At 37.3% G+C, this 26,336-nt stretch overlaps 1 protein-coding gene across 3 annotated transcripts in view; it reads right to left on the bottom strand.

Moving 5' to 3' along the window:
• Positions 1-19,302, bottom strand: part of LOC111045606 (gastrula zinc finger protein XlCGF57.1-like) — a 38,752-nt gene extending 19,450 nt beyond the window's left edge. Inside the window, exons 1-3 of one of the 3 annotated variants that reach the window (XM_039443829.1) lie at positions 19,153-19,300; positions 11,642-11,719; positions 11,183-11,282 (exon numbers count right to left, since the gene is read on the bottom strand). In XM_039443829.1, the coding sequence (XP_039299763.1) occupies positions 11,183-11,282; positions 11,642-11,688 (147 nt within the window). In that variant the 5' untranslated portion in view covers positions 11,689-11,719; positions 19,153-19,300. Of the gene's footprint in view, positions 1-11,182; positions 11,283-11,641; positions 11,720-13,069; positions 13,115-19,152 lie in introns of those variants that run through there. The other 2 variants (XM_039443827.1, XM_039443826.1) reach the window with 2 other exon arrangements.
• Positions 19,303-26,336: the final 7,034 nt, after the last annotated feature.

The raw sequence follows: 26,336 nt of genomic DNA, 5'->3' as shown, positions 1-26,336 counted from the left end.
AGTTAAGTAGATAGGAATAAAACGTCTCATTCAAACTCAGATAAAGAATGATTGTTTATTTAATCAACATCATAATCTTAGCTGTCTCCATAGAGATAGTGAAAGACGTCAGCTGAGGCTTCCGTAACTACCCCCCTCCAGTCTTTACTATCTCTATTATAGAGATGTAAATAGAACTCATAAAAACAAAACATGGAAAACAACATAATAAAAACATTTTGGAAATCTTTCCTTACTCATCTTCATTATAGTTCCTTTTCGATCTTCTAATCTCACTCAAATGCACAATTTCATGTCTACCTCGTCTATTGTTGTGTTGCTTTTTTACCTCCACTCGGTTCCTATGTAGTAGATCAATCACTTCATATGGTCCAACAAATCTATGATCCGATTTCGTTCTCTTGTGATGATTTTTCTTGAAGATTATGTCACCTACTTTTATTTTATTCATGTCTTCAGTCACCTCCAAATTATACTTTTTTGTCCTCCGAACTTTCTCGTTCATGATTTTTCTCTCCACTTCTCTATGCTCCTCTGGATGCTCAACTAACTCAAATGGTGAAAAATTTGTTGAAGAATGTATGCTACTATTATATGCCAGAATAGCTCTTGCCATTGCTTCTTCCCCACAGATGTTTCTATCAACTTCTAATAAGTGCAAATGTTCAGTTAGCGTGCTATGTAAACGTTCCATCATTCCATGAGATTGCGGATGCCCTACTGTAGTGAAGTGGCTGTCGATACCAAGTTCCTCTAAAAGTTTTTTGATCCGATTGTTGTCGAATTCTTTTCCTTTATCCATTAACAACATGTTGGGGGTATTGAAGAGCCCAAAAAATGCTAGTAAATTTTGTTCCATGCACTTGGCTGTTTTATTCTTTAAAATCCATGCAGAAGCAAGCCTTGTAAAACAATCGATTGTAGTAAGATACTTCAGTTTATTGTAATAGAAAATGTCAACTTGAATTATTTCTGCTGGTCTTGCGGAAGTAGGTGTGACCATCTGAGGCGTCTTGTAAGGCTTTCTGTCATATTTTGCTATATTGCATGCTGCACACTTTCCCAGCACATTTCTTATTGTTTTGGCCATATTCAGCCAATAATACTGCCGTTTCAGGTGTTGCAACGTTTCCTTTTCCCCTCTATGGTTGGTCCTTCCAATGTGATATTGTTCTACAACTTCTTGTTGTTCTCTTCTATCTTCAACTGTTTTAACTTGTCTATCACAAATTATCAAGTGTATTTTTGAGTCCCAGCATTCATCTTTATGAAAGCTCTTAATTTTATCAATAAAATCTTTTTCCTTGGAAAATATAAAATAAACTTTCCCCCTTACCATCAACTGCTTTATTGTATGTTTCAGTTCATCATCTGTCGCCTGAGGGCCAATTGTAATTGTATAAGTATGAATTGGGCCATAACGATGGGTAGTTTTTGTTATACCTCCAAAGTTTTGTCTTTCAAGAATTATTTGATTACGTTTATCATTATAATGCAATTTTCCGTCACTTCCAAATTAATTTGCTTCACTTGTAGAGGATTTATATTCCGAGATAAACAATCAGCAACTACATTATCTACTCCTTTAATGTGTTGAATTTTGAATGAGTAAACAGCCAATTTTTCTTTCCACTTGGTTATCCTGGCGGATGTTTCTTTCAGCTTATTCATCCATAAAAGTGGCATGTGATCTGTTCTTAGCACAAATTCATTTCCGTAAAGGTATGGTCTAAAATTCTCAACACACCATACAATAGCAAGAAATTCCCTTTCAATTGTACTATAACGCCTCTCGGCCGGAGTAAGTTTCCTGCTTGCAAAAGCAACCGGTTTCTCATTTTGGGATAGTACACCTCCTATTGCTTCCCCACTAGCATCTGTTGTTAATGTAAAGGGTTGTTGAAGATCTGGAAACTGAAGTATAGGCGTTGAACAAATTGCTTCTTTACACTTTTCAACTGCTTGGATAACATCTGATGATATGTGGAACTTCACACCTCTTTTTAATAAGTTTGTTAATGGTTCAGTCATCTGTGCAAATTTGTGAATGAATTTTCTATAATAGCCGACCATGCCTAAAAATGTTTTTATCTCTTTCAAATTCTTTGGAATTGGAATGTCTTTTATTGCACTAATTATCTGGCTGTCAGGACGAACTCCACTTTCCGAAATCACATGACCCATGAATTTCACTTCAGATTGACACAAGTTAGTTTTTTCCTTTGACAGCTTAAGGCCAAACTTCCTTATTCTTTCAAATAACTGTGTGAGATGTGCTTTATGATCTTCGAGATTCTTGCTGAACACAATGATATCATCCATGTAGATTTGTATTGCTTCTTCATTTATGTCTTCTAAAAACTCATCCATCAGCCTTTGAAACGTTGGTACTGCGTTTTTCAACCCAAAAGGCATCCTTGTAAATTCATAATGTCCTCTCTCAAAGCTAAATGCTGTCTTCTCCATGTCCCTTGGATTCATTCTTATTTGATGGTATCCCGACTTTAGATCCAGAGTGCTGAAAACTTTAGCTCCGTGCATTCTGTCAATCATATCCTCTAGCCTTGGAAGGGGATATCTCTCCAACTCTGTTTGATCATTTAATACTCTGAAATCTACAACCACCCTATGTTTTGGCGGTTCTCCAGGGGAAGACTTTTTTGGTACAACCCATAATGGATTACAAAATTGAGAGATAGACTTTTTTATAATGCCCTGTTCTAGCATATCCTTAATGTGTTCTCTAATGATTTTTTTCATTGCATGTGGATACCTTCTGGCTTTTATAAATATTGGTTTTGATGACTTTAGTTGAATTGAGTGCTGAACTCTCCCTGTTGTTGTCAGACTCTCTCCTTCATTATATAAAGTGTCCTTATACTTTTCCAGCATATAGAATGCTAATTTTTCTTGTTCCTTGTCTATAAATTGTTCATTACAATTTCCTCTTACAATGGAACCCATTAGTAAATGTTTTTCTTTAGCAATTGAATTTTTCGATTTATAATTTCTATCCCCCAACTTGATTATCCATTGACCATTTATATTGATAGGAGCAGCTCCAAGATCTCTCATCATATCACAACCAATTATCACATCATACTTGTTGTTCATTATTTCTGTTGATACATGAACTCTCATAATTTTTTTAAAACCAATCAATCCAAACAGATTTAAATCTACTTCCCCTTTTAAAGCTTTTCTTCCTGTCAAAGTTAACATTTCACAAGAACACCCTTCTATTTTCAAACTATGATCAATTTTTATTAATGCTTCTTCCGAAATTATTGTACTGTCCGATCCTGTATCATACAAGCAATAAACATCCCAACTCTTCACATAAAATATAGGTAGCTCTCCTTTTTTGCAATCCACTTTTTGTTCCTTGCTACCTATATTCCTCATCCGAAATCCTCAATCTTTATTCCTACCTTTCTTTGTCGATAATTTGGTTGATTTATTTTCCTTCAATTCAGGCCAGTCTTTTTCATTTTTCTCTCGATATTGACTTTCATAACGGTAACAGCTATTTTCACTATCTGAGGAGTGAGTTAAACTCTCTCCATCAGAACTACCTTCCAAATTTTTTTTGCGATTTTCCTTCCTCTTCAAAGCATTGACTTCTCTTCTTCCAAAATTCTTTTTTGGGGTAACTTCCTTTCTATAAATGTAAGGACATTCTCTGGCAAAATGCCCTTCTTTCCTACATTCCCAACACTCGTTTCGTGCTAATTTCCTTTCTCTTTCCTTTCTATTTCCTTTCCCATTAGTAACCAATCCCTTTACATCAGTTCTCCATTTCTGGTTTGATCTGTTACCATAAACAGGAGAGGTTCTACTATTAAGTGAATATCTTCTCTTATTCTCAACCACTCTCCAATTTGAGTGTCTATGACTAGCTTCTTTCCAATAAGACTCCTCATCTTTGACAATTTGAATAATCTCTTCTAAAGACTGAGGTTTTGCAATTTTCACACTCGTACATTCTCGCTCCGAAGCTGCTCTTAACAAAACTTCCATTGATAACTCTTCATAGATTTTATTTCTCCATACCCCTTCCTCTTTAGTACCGTATTACACGAATCTAAAACTTTCGATTTCAATTCTTTAACCAATTGCAATAACCGATTGGCAAAACTACCAATTGACTCTCCCAAATCACGATTCAATTCCAACACTCTCATTGCCATTGCAGAGACTGATTTCCTTGCACCTGCATAACGTTCTTTAAGGGCTTTTTTAACATCCTCCCAAGATGAACTGAACGATACTCCCAAATCAACCATAATTGATGTACTTATTCTAGACAAGAAAAACGAATGCAGGTTTGTAGTTGTTAATTCATCAAAATTGCTGTCAATAATTTGAGAATGGATGGCATCCATTCTCTCTAAGAATAGACTAAGTTCTTTTACCTCTCCTTGGAACTCCTGAATTGATCCGATCAAATTCATGAGACATTTCACGTCCATAAGTGGTGGTTCTTTCCCGGTAATTTCAATATTTGATGCAATTTCCTTTTTCCTCCTTGGCATTTTCAAAATCTATCCGAAAATTCCTATTAACTTCAACTAAAAATACTAGATAATATTTTGGTTTCGGCACCAGTTAAGTAGATAGGAATAAAACGTCTCATTCAAACTCAGACAAAGAATGATTGTTTATTTAATCAACATCATAATCTTAGCTGTCTCCATAGAGATAGTGAAAGACGTCAGCTGAGGCTTTCGTAACTTATACATAAAACACATTATAGTGTTAAATATTCGGTTGGATTATGAACAATCAGAGAAATAATAATAATAACAAATAAATTATGTCATGAGCTACTTTTTTATTGAATAATGATCCATGATTGCTAATCCAGACCATGGTTTTCTCTCAAAATTGACATACAGATAGGTATGAATTGTCTGAAAATGATTGGTTATGTATATGGCTGCCTATCTTTTTTGTTTCAAAACACAAAAATACTGTTGAATAAATAGGAAATTTCACCTTCGTTTTGACACAAACTGTAAGAAATGTGCATCAAAATTACTACTCAGAAGAGCAACATGGCTGCAATTGGCAAACACAGCACATTATTGCATATCAGTTGTGCTGGAAATAGGATGATAATCTGTAGTGAACACAAGTAATCAAGTGAAGAGCAATTTATTGAAACAATAAGACGTTGATGTAGTCAATACCACTATGTATACAGAGTTTCCCAAAAGTAAAGTGCCAAACTTCGGGAATAGGTTCTATGGGTCAAAACATAGGAAAAATGTGGAATATTTTTTTCCTAAAACGCTTCGTTTACAAGATATTGGCCATTTTGTATTTTTTACAAAATAATTTTTATCTTCAAAGTTTTGCAACCCATCGCAATAAAAATCGGTAGGTATGTTCAAATAAGAGAGATGAACTGTAGAAAAAATATTCAACTTTGTCCAATACGGAAATTCAAAATGGCGGTCATTTTAAACTTTCAATCCAAAATTGCGGGAGAACGGTGATAGATAGAGAAATTTAACAATAGAAACTTTTTTCAGGAAATTTCATTTACAATCATTCAAAACCAAAAAAAATGAGATTCGGACAACGCATAACAGAGATACAATGAAATGTGTGTTACTAGGCAGCAAAACATGAGTACATCACAGTAAGCTATTAGAAAAAAATATTTTAAACAAATTTTTTTCATCCAAACACAAGAAAATCATAATTTGATGTTAATACTGACTGGTAGGCTTCCTTTCTATTTATAACGAATTGATGTTTTGCTGCCTAGTAACACACATTTCATTGTATCTCTGTTATGCTTTGTCCGATTCTCATTTTTTTGATGTTGATAGATTGTAAATGAAATTTCCTAAAAAATTGTTCTTGTTACATTTTTCTATCTATCACCGTTCTCCCGCAATTTTGGATTGAAAGTTTAAAATGACCGCCATTTTGAATTTTCGTATAGGACAAAGTTGAATATTTTTTCTACAGTTCATCTCTCTTATTTGAACATACCTACCGATTTTTATAGCGAATACAAAATGGCGAATATCTCGTAAACGAAGCGTTTTAGGAAAAAATTATTCCACATTCTCTCTTTGTTGACCCATAGAACCTATTCCCGAAGTTTGGCACTTTACTTTTGGGACACTATGTATAGTGGTATATTATATAGGTACCATAATATATCCTCACATGCAATCAAATTATTGAAGAAATGTGTATAAATGCAACTCATACCTATAACTGTTGCTATGAATGGCAACCACATCTGATAGCTATTACCCTACATAATGAATTATTGACCGAGCGAAGTGAGTTCTAAGATTCAAGTCGACGGTTTGGCAATTATCTTAATGTTTAAATGCTTATATGTTGCGCATTTACGGCGAAACGCGGTAATAAATTTTGATGAAATTTGACAGGTATGTTCCTTTTTAAATTTCGCGTCGACATATATACAAGGTTTTTTGGAATTTTGCATTCCAAGGATAATATAAAAGGAAAAAGGAGCCTCCTTCATACGCCAATATTAGAGTAAAAATCAGACTATAAAATTATTCATCATAAATCAGCTGTCGATAGATTATAAATTGCATACCATGACGCAAGCAATTCAATATCTCAATGTAACTTGGTAAAAAATCTGCTGTGGCGCACTCACACAACTTTCCTTGCCGTTATGAAAATTGATCACCTGACGCTATAGTGAGGTCCACGTTATAATGACAGTATTTGATCAACTTTAGTTTTGCTATACTTGTCTATCATTAGACAAAGCCGGTGGTACTATCCTTTTCTAGGTCCACAACGATGCCAATTATGTTTTTGACAGTGTAGAAATAAAGTTAATAAATGCAGAGAATCGGCATCGCTATTCTCTTATCTTTATCTACTGCCATTATAACGTGGACCTCACTATAGTGTAAACGCGCAACTCAAGTCAAAGATCTGAGCCAGCTGGTGACAGGACAATAACGCTGGATACACACGAGATCTGTTATCTCTTCATAGTGAATGATTTAAAAGAATCAACAGTAGCCAACAATTTGCAATTGAATAATTACATTTTCTCAAATTTCAAGTTTATTTTCAATTTCAGGTGAAATGTTACTGGACATTAATTAAAGAGATTTCCATGTTCAATCTTTTCCACTCGAAAATTTTCGTTTGAATTATATCTGAGACCTAATAATTGGAAATCTAAAATCAAACTTTGCATAGATGGAGCGGAGCTTCTGAAATTTTTACAGATATGGGACTTGTGGCAGTTGATATAGCTTATCAATGACTATTTTAGGTATAAATTTGATCAAAATCGTTGAAGCCATTTTTGAGAAAATCGCGAAAAACCCTGTTTTGGACAACATTTTCGCCGTTTTAGCCGCCATCTTGAATCGCATTTGATCGAAATTGTTCGTGTCGGATCCTTATAGGGGAAGGACCTTAAGTTCCAAATTTCAAGTCATTCCATTAATTTGGAGATGAGATATCGTGTACACAGACGCACATACACTCATAAACACACACACACACACACACACACACACACACACACACACACACACACACACACACATACAGTCCAATACCCAAAAACCACTTTTTTGGACTCAGGGGACCTCGAAACGTATAGAAATTGATACCTCCCTCGCGTTCGCTACCTTTCAGCCTGCCGCTCTGCTCTGCTCCCCATGCCATGCATCAACCAAATGAGTGGTTGACCCACCCGCCACCAGGGTGCGCCTCAGTCGCCGCCACCCGTTCCTGCATTTCTATTGGCCGAGCACCGCCGGCCAATAGCAGTGCAGGTGAACTCGGGGACTGTGAATAAAAGGGGGCTACTCAGCTACCCTCGATAGCACTTGCTCACTAGCAGCCTTCCACTGAAGAGCCAGAAGAGACCACCAGCCGAGACCACTACCGAGACCAGGAGCAGAGCAGCGAGCAGGCCAATGAGGGAACCACAGCGAGACTAACCGCAACCTGAGGTGTCTTCCTTGTCTACTACCCAGCCGATGCCTAGGAGAAACCGAGCCGGCCGCCGAATCCAGAAGAGGAGGGCCCTATGTCGGCTTCGCCAGGTGGAGGAGAGGCTGAGGCTGTACACTGCCACGCCAGCTGCGCCCCAAGACTTAGCGCCCCAGCCTAACAACTGGCGCGCGGTTCTGGATGCGCGGGTTGGGTGCCGAACCGACATCGGAGTGTGTGCAGCGGAAGCCTATGACCCTGCCTGCCCGGGGTTTGACCGAAGGCCCCTTCTAAACGAGGAAGTGGTCGAGGAGGTCCTCCCGGCGGAGATTCGGCACGACCTCTGGCTAGTAGATCACCCGGTCAGCCCTCTCCGTAGCCCGGGTAAACCAGAGTGGAGACTGCGAACCATTGACTTGAGCCCCTGCCGGCCTGCTCTCGCACCAGACAGACCTGCCCGGGACCCTCGTGCGGCGTGGTATCGCGCCAGTCGACGACTACTAAACATCTAGCCTGCCTTGGTCCTTTTTAGGGCCACCAGCAACAATCTTGGTCCCTTTTAGGGCCACCAGCAACAATCTTGGTCCCTTTTCAGGGCCACCAGCAACAAACTAGGCCCTTTTCAGGGCCATCAAAAGCCATTTTTTCGGACAGTGGTAACAAACCCCTCGCTCGACCCGACTGACTAGCCCAATTGATGAACGAGCCACACCTTCCACCATATCAAAATATACAATTTGGGGTACCTTAATTTTTTTCGGAAAGCAATACTTTCCTTACCTATGGTAATAGGGCAAGGAAAGTAAAAAGCTGTGTAGACTATTAATTGCATGCCTCATTGAATGCAGTTTTTATGCACTATTAAATGAACTATTGATTACGTGCAATAGCGCATGCGATTAATAACTAAAATAACATAGTATTGTCTCTCGAACTTTCTCTGCTTTGAACTCGGGCTGTCCTGTTGCCAGTATGTCTTGAAAGGAGATAAGATTTTTATGTTGGCATTTTTGATTCACCAACCCGAACAGCCATTAGCCGTTTTCACACGCCGACACGACATACAGACAGGATTTACTCTGATGGACAGTATAAGAGCAGGCTGCGGTTTATAACTGCGCGAGGTATCTTGTTCACAGAACTACTAGTCCCTTCATTTCCTGTTATGTGTTATTATCATTTATGAATGAAAATGAATGAAATAATAACTCGAATCTCACCATATTCTTCCTCTTTGATGAATATTAGATTATAGCCAGGGATTAGATTAAAACAAAAAATTTCAAGTGAAAAAAATTGAGCATGTAAATCTCTACAATTAATGTTCAGTAACATTTTTACCTGAATTTGAAAATAAGCTTGAAGTTCGAGAAAATGTGATTATTTAATTGCAAACTGTTGGCAACTGTTGATTCTATTGAATCATTCACTATGAGGAGATAGCAGACCTCTTGTGTCTCCAGCGTTATTGTCCTGTCACCAGCTGGCTCAGATATTTGAATAGTAGACTTGAGATGCGCGTGAACACTAGCGTCGGTTGATCAATTTTCATAACGGCAAGGAAAGTTGTGTGAGTGCGCCACAACAAGATTTTGTGTTATTATCATTGATGAATAAAAATGAATGAAATAATGACACAAATCTCACCATATTCTTCCTCTTTGATGAATATTAGATTATAGCCAGGGATTAGATAATGTTGTTGGCTGAAATCATCATCAGTTGGAGAGCATGCAGTGCTGCACTCTGGCGCTGGTTCATGGCTGCTATCATTCTCCTGCTGAACTCTCGCGTCTCGCCATCTGCAATATTGACATCACAAACAATGAGAAGACAATCGATCATTGTTACACTTTATGTAAATGACACAAATATTGGTGAAGGAGCAGCAGCTACTGAATTTGACAGCTGCCTTGAGTTATATCACGATAATCCCAGTTCAATGTCAGTAATTGTACTGGTTCTTAATAATCATGAAATTTCAAGCTAAGGCCAGCCATTCACGTTAAGGTTTGCCAAAGAGCTATAACTGTACAGATATTCAACTGCACTCTGCAGTACACCTGGACTGGCAAGATATACTACTGTGCACTGGGTGAGTGAGGGGTAGTTGAAGTTGAAATTGCAGCCATCAAGTTATGCTCTCTAGATTAAGATAAACTGATTGCTAGTTTGGTGGGTGTAAACAGAAAACATACAAGAACGCTAGTCAAAATACTCACAACTTACTGCATAACAATTAAGTATGGACTTTCTTCTGTATTCATACACTTGTATGTTCAACTCACACTTACGCGACTCAGGTCGAGAAGAGACTCGATTCTAGTCGAGAGCATGTGTTTCCAAATGGTGACACTCAGATCAGTCGATTCTAGTCTCCGCGATTGTCACCATTTGAAAACACATGCTCTCGACTAGAGTCGAATCTCTTCTCGACTTGATACGCGTGAGTGTGAGTTGCCCCCTGTGGGTTGGGGGAGCTTTGAGTCAAACATCGTACTCAAGAATGTGCTGAAAACCAGAATACACTCACAATATCCCTGCTTGTCGTAGGACGCGACCAAAAGGGACCCCAAGCCAACTCCAGAAGTTGCCTTGCCATCAAACCCACGGGATCTGCCCCATCAGGGCAGTTTCGGAGGGGCAAAAAGAAAAACCCAAGAGACCAGAGATGGGTGAAACTCCAGCACAAATGCGGGTCAAGGGGCTGAATCAAGGACTAATCAGTCTGAAGAGACTGCCAAGCATATCACATTGGATTGCGACAAGCAACCAGGTGATGGATTGGATGTTAGTATAGGGAAAAACTCCAGGTTCTTGTAAAGGACACAGATATTGGTTTGCTAACTAACATACTACTTGGGAACACAATAATCTTCGGTTGACGTGTGGGGTTCCATGAACCTCTGGATCCTTGAATCCGTCCCTTCAAAAACGATAAACAATAAGTGTGAGTTGAGCCTTAATGTTATTGACAATATTGCAATACAGGCATTGATTGTGTTCCTTGAATTAGAAGGAAATAGAATTCTATCCTTCTATTCCAAACAAGCTGGTCTTCCTGAGGGACTCCCCACAATTCGAGCCTGCGCTAATAATAACAACAACCGAATCTGGAAGAAAGGTTTTCATTCAGCAATAATTTTTAATTATAATTTGATGGAAAAATTGCAAACTAAACTGCATTATTTATGTATTCTAGACAAGATAGAATACATGCCTGATTGGAAGTTGAACCATTGTGCGAGGATGACTCATCTTTGACGTTGCTAGTTGCTAATTCACATTCTCCAAATATCCTCCTGCTTCTCGATCTTGATCTGTGAACATAACAGATTCTTGTGTCACTTGAAAACTAGACGAATATCAAACTCAGCAAGTAATAGTGCTCACTATTAAAATATGAGTTGTAGTAGTTGATGTTTGTTTATTTCTGTTGTTAGAATAGCAAACAATAGATTCAAGAATGTAACTTGTCTACTCTACTTTTTTATAACATGCATGAAAGGCGATCAATAAAAATATTGCATAATTATAAAGAATATTGAGACTGAAATAATCCTTCAACTAATTTCATTATCTACTATCAACAGTAGAAAAGTTGAAAGAAAATGGGATTCAACTTTATCATATAGCTGTAGTCAGTAAATTTCAAGGTGGATTGTTCAACAATACATGCCTGCTGAGTAGCTGTATCACTACGTGCAGCTCCAATCCAACTGTCATCAAAAGCACTTTCCTGTTTCTCAACTTTAACCTGCAACAAAGAGACAAAAAATCAACTTGAATCCTTCATAGTAGAATCTTGTTGAAACACAACACAGAAAATGTCATTTTCTGTTTTAAGGTTTCTATTTCAGATACCCTGGTAATGTACTGTACTTGACAATTAATAATTTATCAATTAATCAGGTAACACTCTGACAATGAGAATTTTCAAAACTTGAAATCCCCATAGATCGAATAATGGTGTTTTTAGCTGCTACATAACGGAGCTCTCAAGCAACAGACCCCCATTTTAAACATTGCACTGTAGATGAGTGGGAGTTGCTGGTCTCCTATCGGGCGCCTCCTCAGGTGGCGAATCGGGGAATGCCCTCTAGATAATATAGGGGGTACCGTACCGAGGAAATCAAATACCCGGGGTGAACCAAAACCAGCAAACTGCTGCCTTGGAGATTAGATTAGATTTCTTTATTTATGTATGTTACAATATTTACTGGCTTATACACTAATTTACATTAAATGACGGTAATGCTAATTATTCAACGAATTATACAAACTATGGAGCTGAGAAAGATGGTCGCGTCTGAACAGCAGCACACTTCTTGTGGTGTGTGCAAAAGTTTTGTAAAAGATGATGATAACGCGATTTTGTGTGATGGAATGTGTAATCACTGGTTTCATATAGGATGTGTGAATTTACCCATTACTTTTTATAGTAAAATAGAAGAACTTCATGACGGATTTGTTTGGTACTGTGTTGGTTGCAAGGTTAAGGTTGCTTCCATGCTGAAAAAACATGCCTGTGCAAACGAGAAAAATGTAGTGAATAGTAAAAGTAAGTTGAATAGAAGTATTGAAAATGTAAATCTCAGCTTAATTCTTGATGAGCTCGAGCAATTGAGTATAAACTATGTAGCTTTAAATAGTAGGCTAGAATCTGTTGAAAAGAAAAGTGATTTGTGTCAGCATGTAGATTTAACCTGTAGCGACAAAGTTCACGTAAGTGCTGATAATTCGGTAAGTGAAAAAAATATTTTACTAAACATGCATGATTCACCTCAGGATAAAAGGCCAGCCAAACAAGTTAAACTGTACAGCAGTGCAGTAAAAACTGTAAATTCTAATAAATCAGTGAAAGAACCAACAATTATTGAAAATAAAAAATCCAGATCAATAAGCACTGCAAATCAAAAAGTGAATAGGACTAAGACTAGATCAACTGATCAATCAAGTACTACCAAATCTAAATTTATTACAGGTAGCTCTAAGGCAGTGCATAACTTAACCACAGTAGGCAGAAAAGATTTTCTGTTTGTCTCTCGGTTTGAGAGACAAAATACTAAAGACTCTGATGTTAAGGAATTTATGAATGAAAAAATACCAGCAGATTATGTCGTTGAAAGGTTGTCATCTAAATTCCCAGATGAGTACTCATCATTTAAAATAGGAGACCCATCCCAGATACTGAGCGAGGTGTATTCAGCAACTTTTGGCCTAGCAATGTTTTTGTTTCTAAATTTTTTAATAGAATACAAAAACAGACTAGAATGAAAACTTTTGATTCAAGTGATTTAAACTCAAATGATCAGAGTCCGAGAGATTAACCATGACTCACTCTGACAAATGTATCACTGGTGAAAAACTAAAGACAATCTTTGTAAATTTTCAGTGTCTTAGAACAAAAATTAACTTGGTCTCACTTTTTGTTCATAACATATGTCCTGACATACTGTGCATTAGTAAACATCATCTAAAAATTCATGAACAGGAATACTTCAATGTAATAGAAAATTTAAAATTTGCTACTGGTTTTTTTCGCATAACTCACAGGAATAGAGGAACTGCAATATACCTGAGGGAGAATTTAAGTTTTGATCGTCTGGATCTGAGTACCTTCAGTGCTGAGCTAGATATTGAACTTGCAGGAGTATAGATTGATGAGTATTCTGTTATTATCGTCTCAGTCTATCGCTCTCCAAATGGCAATATTGAACATTTTTTCAATGCTATGGACAAATGTCTTTCAAGTTTAAGTAATTTGCACTTGCCTATTGTACTTGGTGGTGATTTGAATGTCCAGTTAAATGTTAATGACAGTATCTATCACACATTTAGGTGTATTCTCCAAAGTCATGGAATGTACATTACAAATCATGCACCCACCCGAGGAAATAATTGCTTGGATACTGTTGCTACTTCTCTTGACACTTGGAGCTATAATGTAGTTGTTCAGGAGCCTTTGATTGCCGATCACGATGCAGTGGTGATAGATGTTTGGCGGAGCGTGATGAGTGACACCTCCCATACCTTGCCATGGCACAATCTTTATAAAAAATCAGTGAGAAAAATCGATCCTGATAAGTTTCCACTATTGAAGATGGCATTAGCTAATGTGAACTGGACAATGATACTTCCTGGCTGTACGGATAACCCTGAAGAGTTATTCGATAGATTTTTCAAAAAATTCACAGAAGTATTTGAGAACATTTTTCCTTCAAGACCACAGAAGCTACAAAGTTGCCAGACGCATAATAAAAGGAAAGACAAATAAGTGATGGTACACACCTAGACTTCAATTGCTCAAGAATATTGTTCTGTCACTAAACTATCAGAGCAGGGCTAGCCTCAATGATGAGGATAAAAAGAAATATAATGAGCAATATCTCAGGGCAAAACAAATATATAGACAAGAAGTAGATCTAGCTAAACGGGAGGCCAACATAAGTACAATTAACAAGCCTCTAATAAGTGTAAGGCAGCTTGGAACCTGGTCAGGTCCATCACTGGGTCTGCTTGTCAGAGGGTGAGGCCTAAAGTCACTGCCAGCCCCGATGAGTTCAATCATTTTCTCATTCAGCAGGTCGAGAGGATAGTGGAGTCGATTCCAGGGAGAAGTGAAGCAGATGAAGACTTCCACGTGCCACGAAATCAAAACACAGTCTTTGATAGGTGGGACCCGGTAACAGCAGACGATATCATTCTGATGGTAAAGAGTTTCAAAGGTAAAAGTACCCAGGATATATATGGTGTGTCAGTTGACCTATTGAAAGCTATTATTGAGGAGATTGCTCACCCCCTCAGCATTGTCTTGAACTTTTGCCTAGAGGCAGGCTATTTCCCTTCTGCTATGAAGCTTGCCAGACTGTACCTGTCTTCAAGAAGGGAGATCCATCAGACATGGGTAGCTACAGGCCCATCTCAATTATTCCAGCTCTGGCAAAGACTTTTGAGGTGTGCATGAAGAAGCAGCTGGTTCTCTACTTTGAAAGAAGAGACCTATTTACAAATGCCCAGCATGGATTCAGGCAGGGAAATTCAACGGTCACTGCTGTATCACAGCTAGTTGCTGAGATCCTCAACTCTTTTGAGGCGGGTGACTCAGTGTCTCTTGCTCTGGCGGACTTGAGCAAGGCTTTTGAGTGTGTTTCACACGATATTCTCCTCAAGAAACTGGCTGCTTATGGAGTGCGCGGTCCAGTCCTTGCCACCTTCAGAGCCTACCTTTCTGATAGGAGGCAGGTTCTTACCCTTGATGGAGCAAACTCAGGTCCACTACGGGTTCGTCACAGAGTGCCTGGTTCAGTGATTGGTCCTGTTCTGTTCCTGGTAATGATAAATGACCTTGGATTTAAGGGCAACATCCTCATGTTTGCTGACGATGCCACTATTTTCGCAAGGGGTAGAGCACCAGATTTGTCCAAGAGGTTGGCAGCAGATATTTTTGAGCAGGCGAAGCAGTGGTTCACCAGCAACGAGCTGATGCTTAATGAAAGCAAAACCCAGGAGACAACATGCACTCTTGTTCGGGAGCATCTTGACGATCTCACAGAAGTGAAGCTACTGGGTTTTACGCTGGATGCTAAACTTGGCTGGAGTAGCCACATTGATAACATCTGTAGGAAACTAGCCAGAGTGTTGTACCTACTGAGACATCTGAAGCCATTAATCTCCAGGAAGCATCTGGTGGAGGTGTATTTTGCTATGTTTCATAGCCTTATTAACTATGGACTTCAGTTATGGGGGCATGCTCCAGGCTGTAAAGATGTACTGCCCCAGCAGAAGAAGGCTCTAAGGATCCTAGATTCGGCGGGATACTTGGACCACTGCCGACCCATCTTTATCAAGCTGAGAATACTCACGGTATATAATCAATATATCTGGCTCTCCCTGTTGCACGCAAGGGATAATTTCCACTACTTGCTCACAAGAAGAGAAGACAGACACTCCTACAACACCAGAGGAAAAGCGAAAATAGACATCCCTTTCTGCAGGCTTATTGTTTCTCCCCTGACTGTTTGTATTAATCTGTGTTTCCAGCAGTCTATATTTCCTTCTCAACTTAAAATTTCTAAGACAGTGCCTGTCTTTAAGAAGGGTGATAGGCATGATCCTACTAACTATAGGCCTATCTCCATCCTGCCTATTATATCGAAGATTTTTGAAATTCTTATTGCTGAGCAACTCCTTGCTTATTGTGACCAGTGCGGCCTGTTTGCGACCACCCAGTTTGGTTTCAGGAAAAATAGATCCACCACTGATGCAGTAGATTTCCTGCTTTCCAAGATATTTGATTGCTTTGAGGCACGTGGACTTGCTGGGCTCACCTTGTGTGATCTCAGCAAGGCCTTTGATACAATGGATCATGCTATTCTCGTGGACAAGCTTAGGCATTATGGTGTGGGACCATCTCCTCTCAAACTGATTCAGGCCTACCTGGGGGGGTCGCAGACAGGCGGTGCTGGCCAGTTCTCTCTGAGATCAGGGATTGTGTTGACTGTGGAGTGCCTCAGGGCTCTGTCCTGGGGCCTCTGTTGTTTCTTATTTCAGTTAACGATATAGCTCAGGTGGATGACAGGTGTGTTGTTTGTTATGCGGACGACACCACCTTCTTCAATGCTGGTCGTGAGATGGGAGGACTGAGGGCAGCTATGGTGGAGACTGGAGCATTTGCATCGGACTGGTTCTCTGCCAATCGCTTCCTCCTCAATGAAGACAAAACTCAGTCTATTGTGTTCAGTCTCAGAAATGGGAATGAATACAATTTTGCGCCTGTCAAACTGTTAAGGTTTACCCTTGACAGGAAGCTCTCATGGGGCGAGCACATTGAGACAGTTTGCGCCAGGTTGAGCAGAGTGGTTTTCCTGCTGAGGGGTCTCAAATACAGTGTGCCAACTCATTATCTTAAAATGTGCTATTTTGGCTTTTTTCAGAGCGTGATTTTATATGGCCTCCCCCTCTGAGGTGGAGCCACAGATGTCGCCTGAGTCCTTCGTCTCCAGAAGAGGGCCCTGAGGATTATTTGTGGGGCTGGTAGATTAGCCCACTGTCGCCCACTCTTTATCAAAGAGAGGATCCTCACCATCTTCTCCCTCTATGTTCTCCATACCCTTTGCAGAACACATGCGAACGTGGGGTTGCTCATGACCCGACAGAGCTTCCACCCATATGAGACTAGGGGTAGACTCAGGCTGGATTTACCCTACCAGAGACTGAGCAGAACTCGGACTGGTCTGGCTCATATGTCTATCAGCCTCTATAATAGGCTGCCTCTGTTGGCCAGGGATCTGCCTGCTGTGCGGTTTCGAGGGGCTCTGAGGAGCCTGCTAACGGATCACCCTCTGTACTCACTCTGTGAGTTCTGTATGTTGGAGAGCAGTGTGGTGAGTGCCTATTTTCGTATTTGATTTCTGCCTCTGGGCAGTTGTATTTTTTACATTTTTGATGTGTCCCAGTGGGCTTCACTTTAGTGATCCCTTTTATGGACTTATTTAAATAAATACTAAAAAATAAATACAGGCTGAGTAAGAAGAAGGATTGTTTCCCAATACAAGCCGCCCTGAGGATTTACAACGCCTTACCTGACAGTGTGAAGAACTTGGACGACAGGAGCTTCAGAACAAAAATCAAAAACTGGTTAATAGAGTCTCCATTCTATTCAGTGGAGGAATACTTTGAGGCCACTAGAAAGATCAGCTAACGTCGAGTGATAATTAATGTAATGCATACAGGCAAATCCATCTTGAAATAGTTTAAATATTACTATTCTTAAATGTTTTTTAAATGTTTGACTAAGTTTATAAACGTAAATAAGTGTTTATTAGGGACATAGTTTTATGTCAACTCTACGACAAGGACCAAGTCAGGTCCACTTTCTGACACAGTCAATCCAGTTATCTGGTCATGACTAAGGAGAGAAGTATGAAGTATGAAGATAATTAAAATTGATCGAAGATAATAAAGATTGAATGCAATTAGAATAACCATGATATAAAATTGTAATGTAACTTCAAAAATCGGCGGTGTTTCAACAAATAATTGTCGAATCTTTAAGAGGGATATGGAATAATATCCTTCCCATCAACACACAAGCGGGTGGTCAGTGGACACAGCACAGACGGAGATCAGTGGATATTCAAAGGCTAAGGAAAGAAAATTGACTGCTGCCTTGTAGTTTGGTATCAGCTTACCAAAGGCTAGGGAGGGACTAGCCTCTTCTACTTCATATAATTATAATTTGCTATAAATTTGGAGGCCACTAATTTCTTTGTTTGAAGCGTGCTTACAGCTTACATGGGGCCAACAGTAGGTTTTTCACTAGCTCAATTTGCTGTTGCAGGAACACAGAATTGGAAATGCCATCTATGTATTCAAGTATCGGACAATCCCACATTCCTAAATAGCTAGTGGCAGCTACTATTGCTCCTGTGTGCAGACTCTTACCAGATTTTGTTTCTCATCTGCCCGCTTGGTCATGCATAAGCATGATCAATCTTTTACTAGCACATAGATGCATTCAATGTGATCACACCCTTAAATAGACGGGATGACAATAAAAATATGAATTCTGACAAAAAAACCTTATACCGGAAAAATCATATATGGAATAAGAAACAATAAATTATATGAATTGATAAGTGTAAGCGATGCTGATTTTTAAGGTTATGTTTAGGAATCTTTTACTGGCACATAAAATAATGCATTTAATGTGATCACACCCTTATATAGACAAGATAACAATATGAATCAGAATTCTGATAAAAACGTTACTTCTAAATAATTATATGGAATAAAAACAATAAATTGTATAAATTTTATATACTGTTAAGGTATGATATAAGATATACTGTTATATCATCCATGATATACTGTTATATACTGTTATTAAGATATACTCACGGTATTTAGATGAAAACGGTAGGGGTCATGAAATGCGTGCGCAGTGGCCAGCCAGCTAGATTGCGTCATCGCCACCAACCGAGGTTTTTAACACCTATTGGCAATTTATGAAACTTATTTATTTAAAACAGATGATTGGATATTATAAAATGACGTCAGCTACACCGGAAATTTAGCACAAACATGCGCGTGACACCTACCGTCTTCTTCTATATACCGTGGATATACTGTTATATACTGTTACATACCTTAAGGTTATGTTGTAGAAAATCTATTTCAAAAACTCACCTCTTTATCCATTTTTCTAAAAATAGGACAAAATACTATACCACAAGGGAACAATAAAATTTAAATATTCTTTTTCTAAGTTAAATTTATTGGAATGATTTAACATATATTTACAGTTTTCCTTTGTTATTTTTTGAAAAATCAAATAGACCATTGACTACCAGCTTGACCAGCCCAACGACTTAGCTATTTGCATATACTTTTCAGGTTATGAAAATGAATTATCCGATTTTGATTCTATTTCTCCTGATAAGATCTATTTAATAATATTTTTATAATATTTGAAGTTGGAATGTCTAACTTTTACATATTTTTATCGCAACTACATAATATCCTACCTGATATCGAGTAAATGCAATGCTGCTATCGTTCATACTAAAACTAATAACAATAAAACAATGATTTACTCACTTAAATACATGAAATTAACTCTTGTTTCGTTATGAATTTCAAGAATTAACACCAGACCTGGTGTCAAATACCTTAGTTATTTAGAAGGCTTCCATCCATGACATGCACTGCACACACTAACCGCCAATTATAAACTTCACTTCGAATAAGATTGTTTCTGTATTTCACATTAAAAATGTATTATATTGTAAAATCTGACAAAGCATTTTTTGGAACGGTTCCACTTGTTACTCGTTCCGTTACTATGTAGACATCATGTCGTCATTTTGTCCGTCTGTGCTGTCCAGTGACGTCACAGTCAAGGTTCCACGTCACTCCCCCTATCAAGTTGGTTTTCTATATTATTTGTCGTGTTATTTGTTGTTTCAATTTTAATATTTGTACTATTCGATTTTTTGGAATTTATTTTGTCTTTAGGCATCTTACTTTCTAGATATTTGCTACCTTTTCACCAAACGTTTGTTTGTAAACGTTTTACTTATGTTTCAAACACTTCCGGCATGTTCCTTTTTCAGCCGAGCATTAGCGGTTTCCTTGTCTTTTTGATCAAGTATAGTCGGAGAGTGCATTTCGCTCCCGGTCTAAACTTTTCATCCATATTCATCTGATCTACGGAACGTTTTTAGGTGTAAGTGCACGTCCAGTGCCAACATACCTATTATCAAATTTTTGGTTGGGATTGATTTAGTATGTTATTTTGAGCACAAAATCACAAAAATTAAATGGCACTCCCTATTGTTTTTTAAATAAACTAAGTTCAAATTAGCACAATTTTACATGCATTTAACCTATGAGTAGCAGCCATTTTGATTATTCAAATCATCAAATTATGATATTCCTAATCTGAGTTTTCCTAACCCAAAGCTTTTCCTAACCTAAGCTTTCCTAACATAAAGCTTTTCCTAACCTAAAGCTTTTCCTAACCTACAGCTTTTACTAACCTTAGCTACTTATGGTTGCTACTTATAGGTTAAATGCATGTAAAGTTCTGCTACTTTGAACTTAGTTTATTTTAAAAACAATAGTGAGCGCCGTTTAATTTTTGTGATTTTGTGCTCAGAATAACATACTAAATCGATCCCAATCAAAAATTTGATGACAGGTATGTTGGCACTGGAAGTGCACTTTAGCCCGTTTTTAAAAAGTGAATTATTCTTTCAAATTAACTCGTTTATTCTATTCTTCAATTGTTATTCAATTATTCATCGATTTCTTCACTTATTTACGCTGATAAACTTTGTCAAGATTGCAACCTCATGTGGGCGTCTTCGCCATTCATCTGATCGACGGAACGTTTTTAAAAAAGTGAATTATTCTTTCAAATTAATTCGTTTATTCTATTCTTCAATTGTGATTCAATTATTCATTGATTTCTTCACTTATTTACGCTGATAATTTTTGTCAAGATCACAAACTCGTGGTGGCATCTATTGCCATTCTTCTAACAATTGGCTTCACCTCTTGAAACTCAAACTTTCAAGTTCATCATCTCTACCGTTTGGAAATCAATCTAAAAATTCCACAACTTAAAATTCGGATTATTCGTTTGGAATTCTACATGTTCCTGCTCACATTTCCACTGGGGGATTCGCCTACTGTTGGACGCTTCCATTCTTGTCTTCGCATGGCCAGATCACATAGTCGCTTGCTGATGTCCTGTTCTTTGGGTACCGTGGATTCCTTGCCTGTCTGCCTGGCTGCATCTCTTCTTCAAAATTTTATTCAGGTTACGTAAATCGTTTTAATCAACTTTCATTTACACATGTATTACATAACTAAATGCAAATTCTATGCTTGGCTTGCAAGCACATTCACATATTTGAGTTGTTCAATTGATGTCTAACTTGACATTTAATTCACTGAAGGCCTATGCCGCCTATATTAATGTATTCTATATTAACAATTATTTAAATGTATTGATAGCTACGCTTGGCTTGCAAGCATGTTCTCATATTTGAGTTGTTCTATTGATGTCTAACTTGACATTTAATTCATTGAAGGCCTATGTCGCCTGTATTGATAGCTACACTTGGCTTGCAAGCGTGTTCTCATATTTGAGTTGTTCTATTGATGTCTAACTTGACATTTAATTCACTGAAGGCCTATGCCGCCTATATTAATGTATTCTATATTAACAATTATTTCAATGTATTGATAGCTACGCTTGGCTTGCAAGCATATTCCCATATTTGAGTTGTTCAATTGATGTCTATCTTGACATTCAATTCATTGAAGGCCTATGTCGCCTGTATTGATAGCTACACTTGGCTTGCAAGCGTGTTCTCATATTTGAGTTGTTCTATTGATGTCTAACTTGACATTTAATTCATTGAAGGCCTATGTCGCCTGTATTGATAGCTACACTTGGCTTGCAAGCGTGTTCTCATATTTGAGTTGTTCTATTAATGTCTAACTTGGCATTAAATTCATTGAAGGCCTATGCCGCCTATATTAATGTATTCTATATTAACAATTATTTCACTGTATTGATAGTTACGCTTGGCTTGCAAGCACATTCCCATATTTGGGTTGTTCAATTGATGTCTAACTTGACATTTAATTCACTGAAGGCCTATGCCACCTATATTAATGTATTCTATATTAACAACTATTTCAATGTATATGACATTGACCTTTGAACTTACTTGTGTTAATGCCGACCAAGGCAATTTCATTTTTTTTTGAACTTACTTAGCTGTGCTATTGTCGACTGAAACATCCTATCATTCTAGATTAATTTTGTTAGTATTGTAAAATCTGACAAAGCATTTATTGGAACGGTTCCACTTGTTACTCGTTCCACTACTACGTAGACATCATGTTGTCATTTTGTGCGTCTGCGCTGACCAGTGACGTCACAGTCATGGTTCCTTGCCCCACTGCTCTAGTCAAATTGGTTTTCTATACTTCTATTCGTACTTTTTTGTCGGATTATTTGTCGTTGCAATTTTAATATTTATACTATTCGATTTTTTGGAATTTAATCTTGTCTTTAGGCATCTTACTTTCTAGATATTTGTTACTTTTTCACCATACGTTTGTAAACGTGTTGTTCGTGGCTGTCATTTCCGCCTTCCCTTTTTGTTGCTAGTGCCTTTTGCTTTTTGCTGTTTGTCTTTCAATGGAGGTCGTCGGGTGTGCTTCCTGCGCCCGGTCTAAACTTTTCATCTGAATTCATCGGACCTACAGAACGTTTTTAAAGTGTGAATTATTCTTCAAATTAATTCGTTTGTTCTATTCTTCAAGTGTGATTCAATTATTCATCGATTTCTTCACTCATTTACTCTGTTAACCTTTGATAAACTTTGTCAAAAATTGCAACCTCGTGTGAGCATTCAGCGCTATTTATTTGATCTACAGAACGTTTTTAAAGTGTGAATTATTCTTCAAATTAATTCGTTTGTTCTATTCTTCAAGTGTGATTCAATTATTCATCGATTTCTTCACTCATTTACTCTGTTAACCTTTGATAAACTTTGTCAAAAATTGCAACCTCGTGTGAGCGTTCAGCGCTATTTATTTGATCTACAGAATGTTTTAAAAGTGTGAATTATTCTACAAATTAATTCATTTATTCTATTCTTCAATTGTGATTAAATTATTCATCGATTACTTCACATATTGCTCTGATAAACTTTGTCAAAAATTACAACCTCGTGTAGGCTTCAATTGCCATTCTTCTACAATTGGCTTCACCTCGTGAAACTCAAGCTTTCAAGTTCATCATCTCTACCGTTTGGAAATCAATCCAAAAATTCCACAACTTGGAGATCGGATTATTCGTTTGGAATTCTACTTGCTCCTGCCTACATTTCCGCTGGGGGATTCACCTGCTGTAGTAGACGTTTCCATGCTTGTCATCGCATAGCCAGATCACATCATCGCTTGCTGATGTCCTGTTCCTGTGGGTATTGCGGAGTCATTGCCTGTCTGCCTGGCTGCATCTCCTCTTCAAAATTTTATTCAGGTTATGTAAATCGTTCTATTCATTTTTCATTTACGTATGTATCATAATTGATTTATTAATGTCTATCTTGACATTCAATTCACTGAGGCCACTGACGCCTACTTATTGTTTGATTAATGTCTATCTTGACATTTGATTCACTGAGGCCACTGACGCCTACTTATTGTTTGATTAATGTCTATCTTGACATTCAATTCACTGAGGCCACTGACGCCTACTTATTGTTTGATTAATGTCTATCTTGACATTCAATTCACTAAGGCCACTGACGCCTATTAATTCATTGGATTTGACAGCTACCCTTGGCTTTACAAGTGATTCACTAAGGCCACCGACGCCTATTAATTCATTGTATTTTACAGCTACCCTTGGCTTTACAAGTGATTTTCTGAGGCCACTGACGCCTATATAATTGTATTCAATAGTAGCAACTATTCATTGGATTTGACAGCTACCCTTGGCTTTACAAGTGATTTTCTGAGGCCACTGTCGCCTATTAATTGTTCTAATTGATGTCTGTCTTGACTTTCAATTCATTGAAGGCCCATGTCGCCTATATTTACCTGGACAAGCTTCACATTGTATTTATTAGCTACCCTTAGCTCTTAAGTGATATTTTAAGGCCAGTGACGCCTATTAATTGTTTTGTCGATGTCTATCTTGACATTCTAATTACTGAAGGCCTATGCTGCATATTTTTATGTACTCTATTTGTTGAACACTATCTGCAGATCATTGTCATATTTTTATTAATAATAATATTATTATTATTCCTCTTATAATTCATTATATTGAACCTGACAGCAATAACTTTCATTATAGCACTAAATTTATATTCATTTCAGGTATCATTAATACTACCTTTTCGATTATTGTCAGGCTTCAATGGTCATTAATGTCATTGACCTAATTTCATTTAAATTTTGTATTTCTCTAAAGTTTTTTCACATGTTGTAATTTTCCCAAGATATTTAACTTATTCTACTTACAATTGTTTTTGTATGTGGCCATCTGCCTATTATTATTTTATTGATCCCAAGATATTTGACACAATTGTTTTTGTATGTGGCCATCTGCCTAATATTATTTTATTGATCCCAAAATATTTGACACAATTGTTTTTGTATGTGGCCATCTGCCTATTATTATTTTATTGATCCCAAAATATTTGACACAATTGTTTTTGTATGTGGCCATCTGCCTATCATTATCTTATTATTATTAAATATTATCTTGTTGATTCATTTAGTCTTTTATTGGCGTACTTACCACACTTCAAGCTATCAGTATTTTTATGCACAGAATACAAAGATTTATTTGTAGGTATTTATACCAACTATCATTCACAGTCCACTGCCCTGCCCTTGGATTCTGTCAGTATTTATCTACATTTAACAATTTCTATTTAACGAACACTACCTACAGCTCATTTTCATTTATTACTATTCCCTTTTATAAATCATTAAGATTGAATTTTGCAGCAGTAACTTTTTCATTATAGCACTCAATTTATATTCGCAATTCAGGTATCATTAATAATACCTTTTCGATTATTGTCAAGCTTCAATGGTCATTAATGTCATTGACCTAATTTCATTTAAATTTTGTATTTCTCTAACGTTTTTTATTACATGTTGTAATTGTCCCAAGATTTTTCGATTCAATCTACTTACACTTGTTTTTGTATGTGACCATCTGCCTATTATTTTATTATTATTAAATCTCATCTTGTTGACTCATTTTGTCTTTTATTGGCGTACTTACCACACTTCAAGCTATCAGTATTTTTATGCACAGAATTCAAAGATTTATTTGTAGGTATTAATACCAACTATCATTCACAGTCCACTGCCCTGACTTTGGATTCTGTCATAAAAATATTTCACAATAAAAATGTATTATATATTTCACATGCAAATAATGCTTGAGTTTTGATTGTTGAATACGCTCTATTCTTGTCTCATTGCACATTTTCGATCGATACTTAGTAAGGTGGGTACACTAATATTTATTTAAAATACAATATCTATATACTGTGTTGACATTTCTGAAAATATCTTTATATCATTATTTTTTGTTATCACAAATTAGTCTAGGCAATGAATGCTCAAAAAAGGGTATAGAGGGAAAACTTGGAAAGACAATTTTTGACCACCACACAGTTCTGTTTAGGGTAGTAAGGAGGTAAACATATCAAAAACCCCCACCCCTACCCCTTGTGATAAGGTGGAGGGGGTGGTTTCAAGGTACCATTTTTTGGTTTCTCGTATGCAACTCAAAAACTATGTATTCTAAGGACTTGACTGTCATATAACAAATTAAAGCTCACATAATTTCCTACAATATTCATTCTATAACTTTTTTTATATCTTTATTTTTCGAAATATCCGCTCTTGGAGGTGTGACATTTTTGAAAAGAATACGTTTGCCATAATTTTTTTATATTTTTGCTCTTATAACTTTTTAAAAATCGATGGAAAAAATCCATGCTAATTATGAGCTTTTAGAACATTGAATTCTCTTCAATTTGATGCATAATTTCACACTTTTACGAATTTCTCTGCACCTTTTGCAGCAGCTTTAGTGTTGAGTATGATTATATGATGTATATGGGAATGATTTAAACAAAATTTTTGACTTTGCAGCTTTGTTGAGACTAGTTAAGAGGAGAACACATCAAAAGTCCCCATTCCTAACTCATGTGTCAAGGGGATGAGGGTGGTTTAAAAGTTGCATTTTTCAGCGTTCTGCTTCCACGCTCATATCTCGAGAACAATGCATTCAACCGACATAACTAAAAACTCAA

Source organism: Nilaparvata lugens, unplaced genomic scaffold, assembly GCF_014356525.2.
Source record: "Nilaparvata lugens isolate BPH unplaced genomic scaffold, ASM1435652v1 scaffold1677, whole genome shotgun sequence".
NCBI classification, from domain to species: domain Eukaryota; kingdom Metazoa; phylum Arthropoda; class Insecta; order Hemiptera; family Delphacidae; genus Nilaparvata; species Nilaparvata lugens.
Note: the sequence above shows the minus strand (reverse complement) of the source record. Positions and strands in the feature narration are given on the sequence as shown.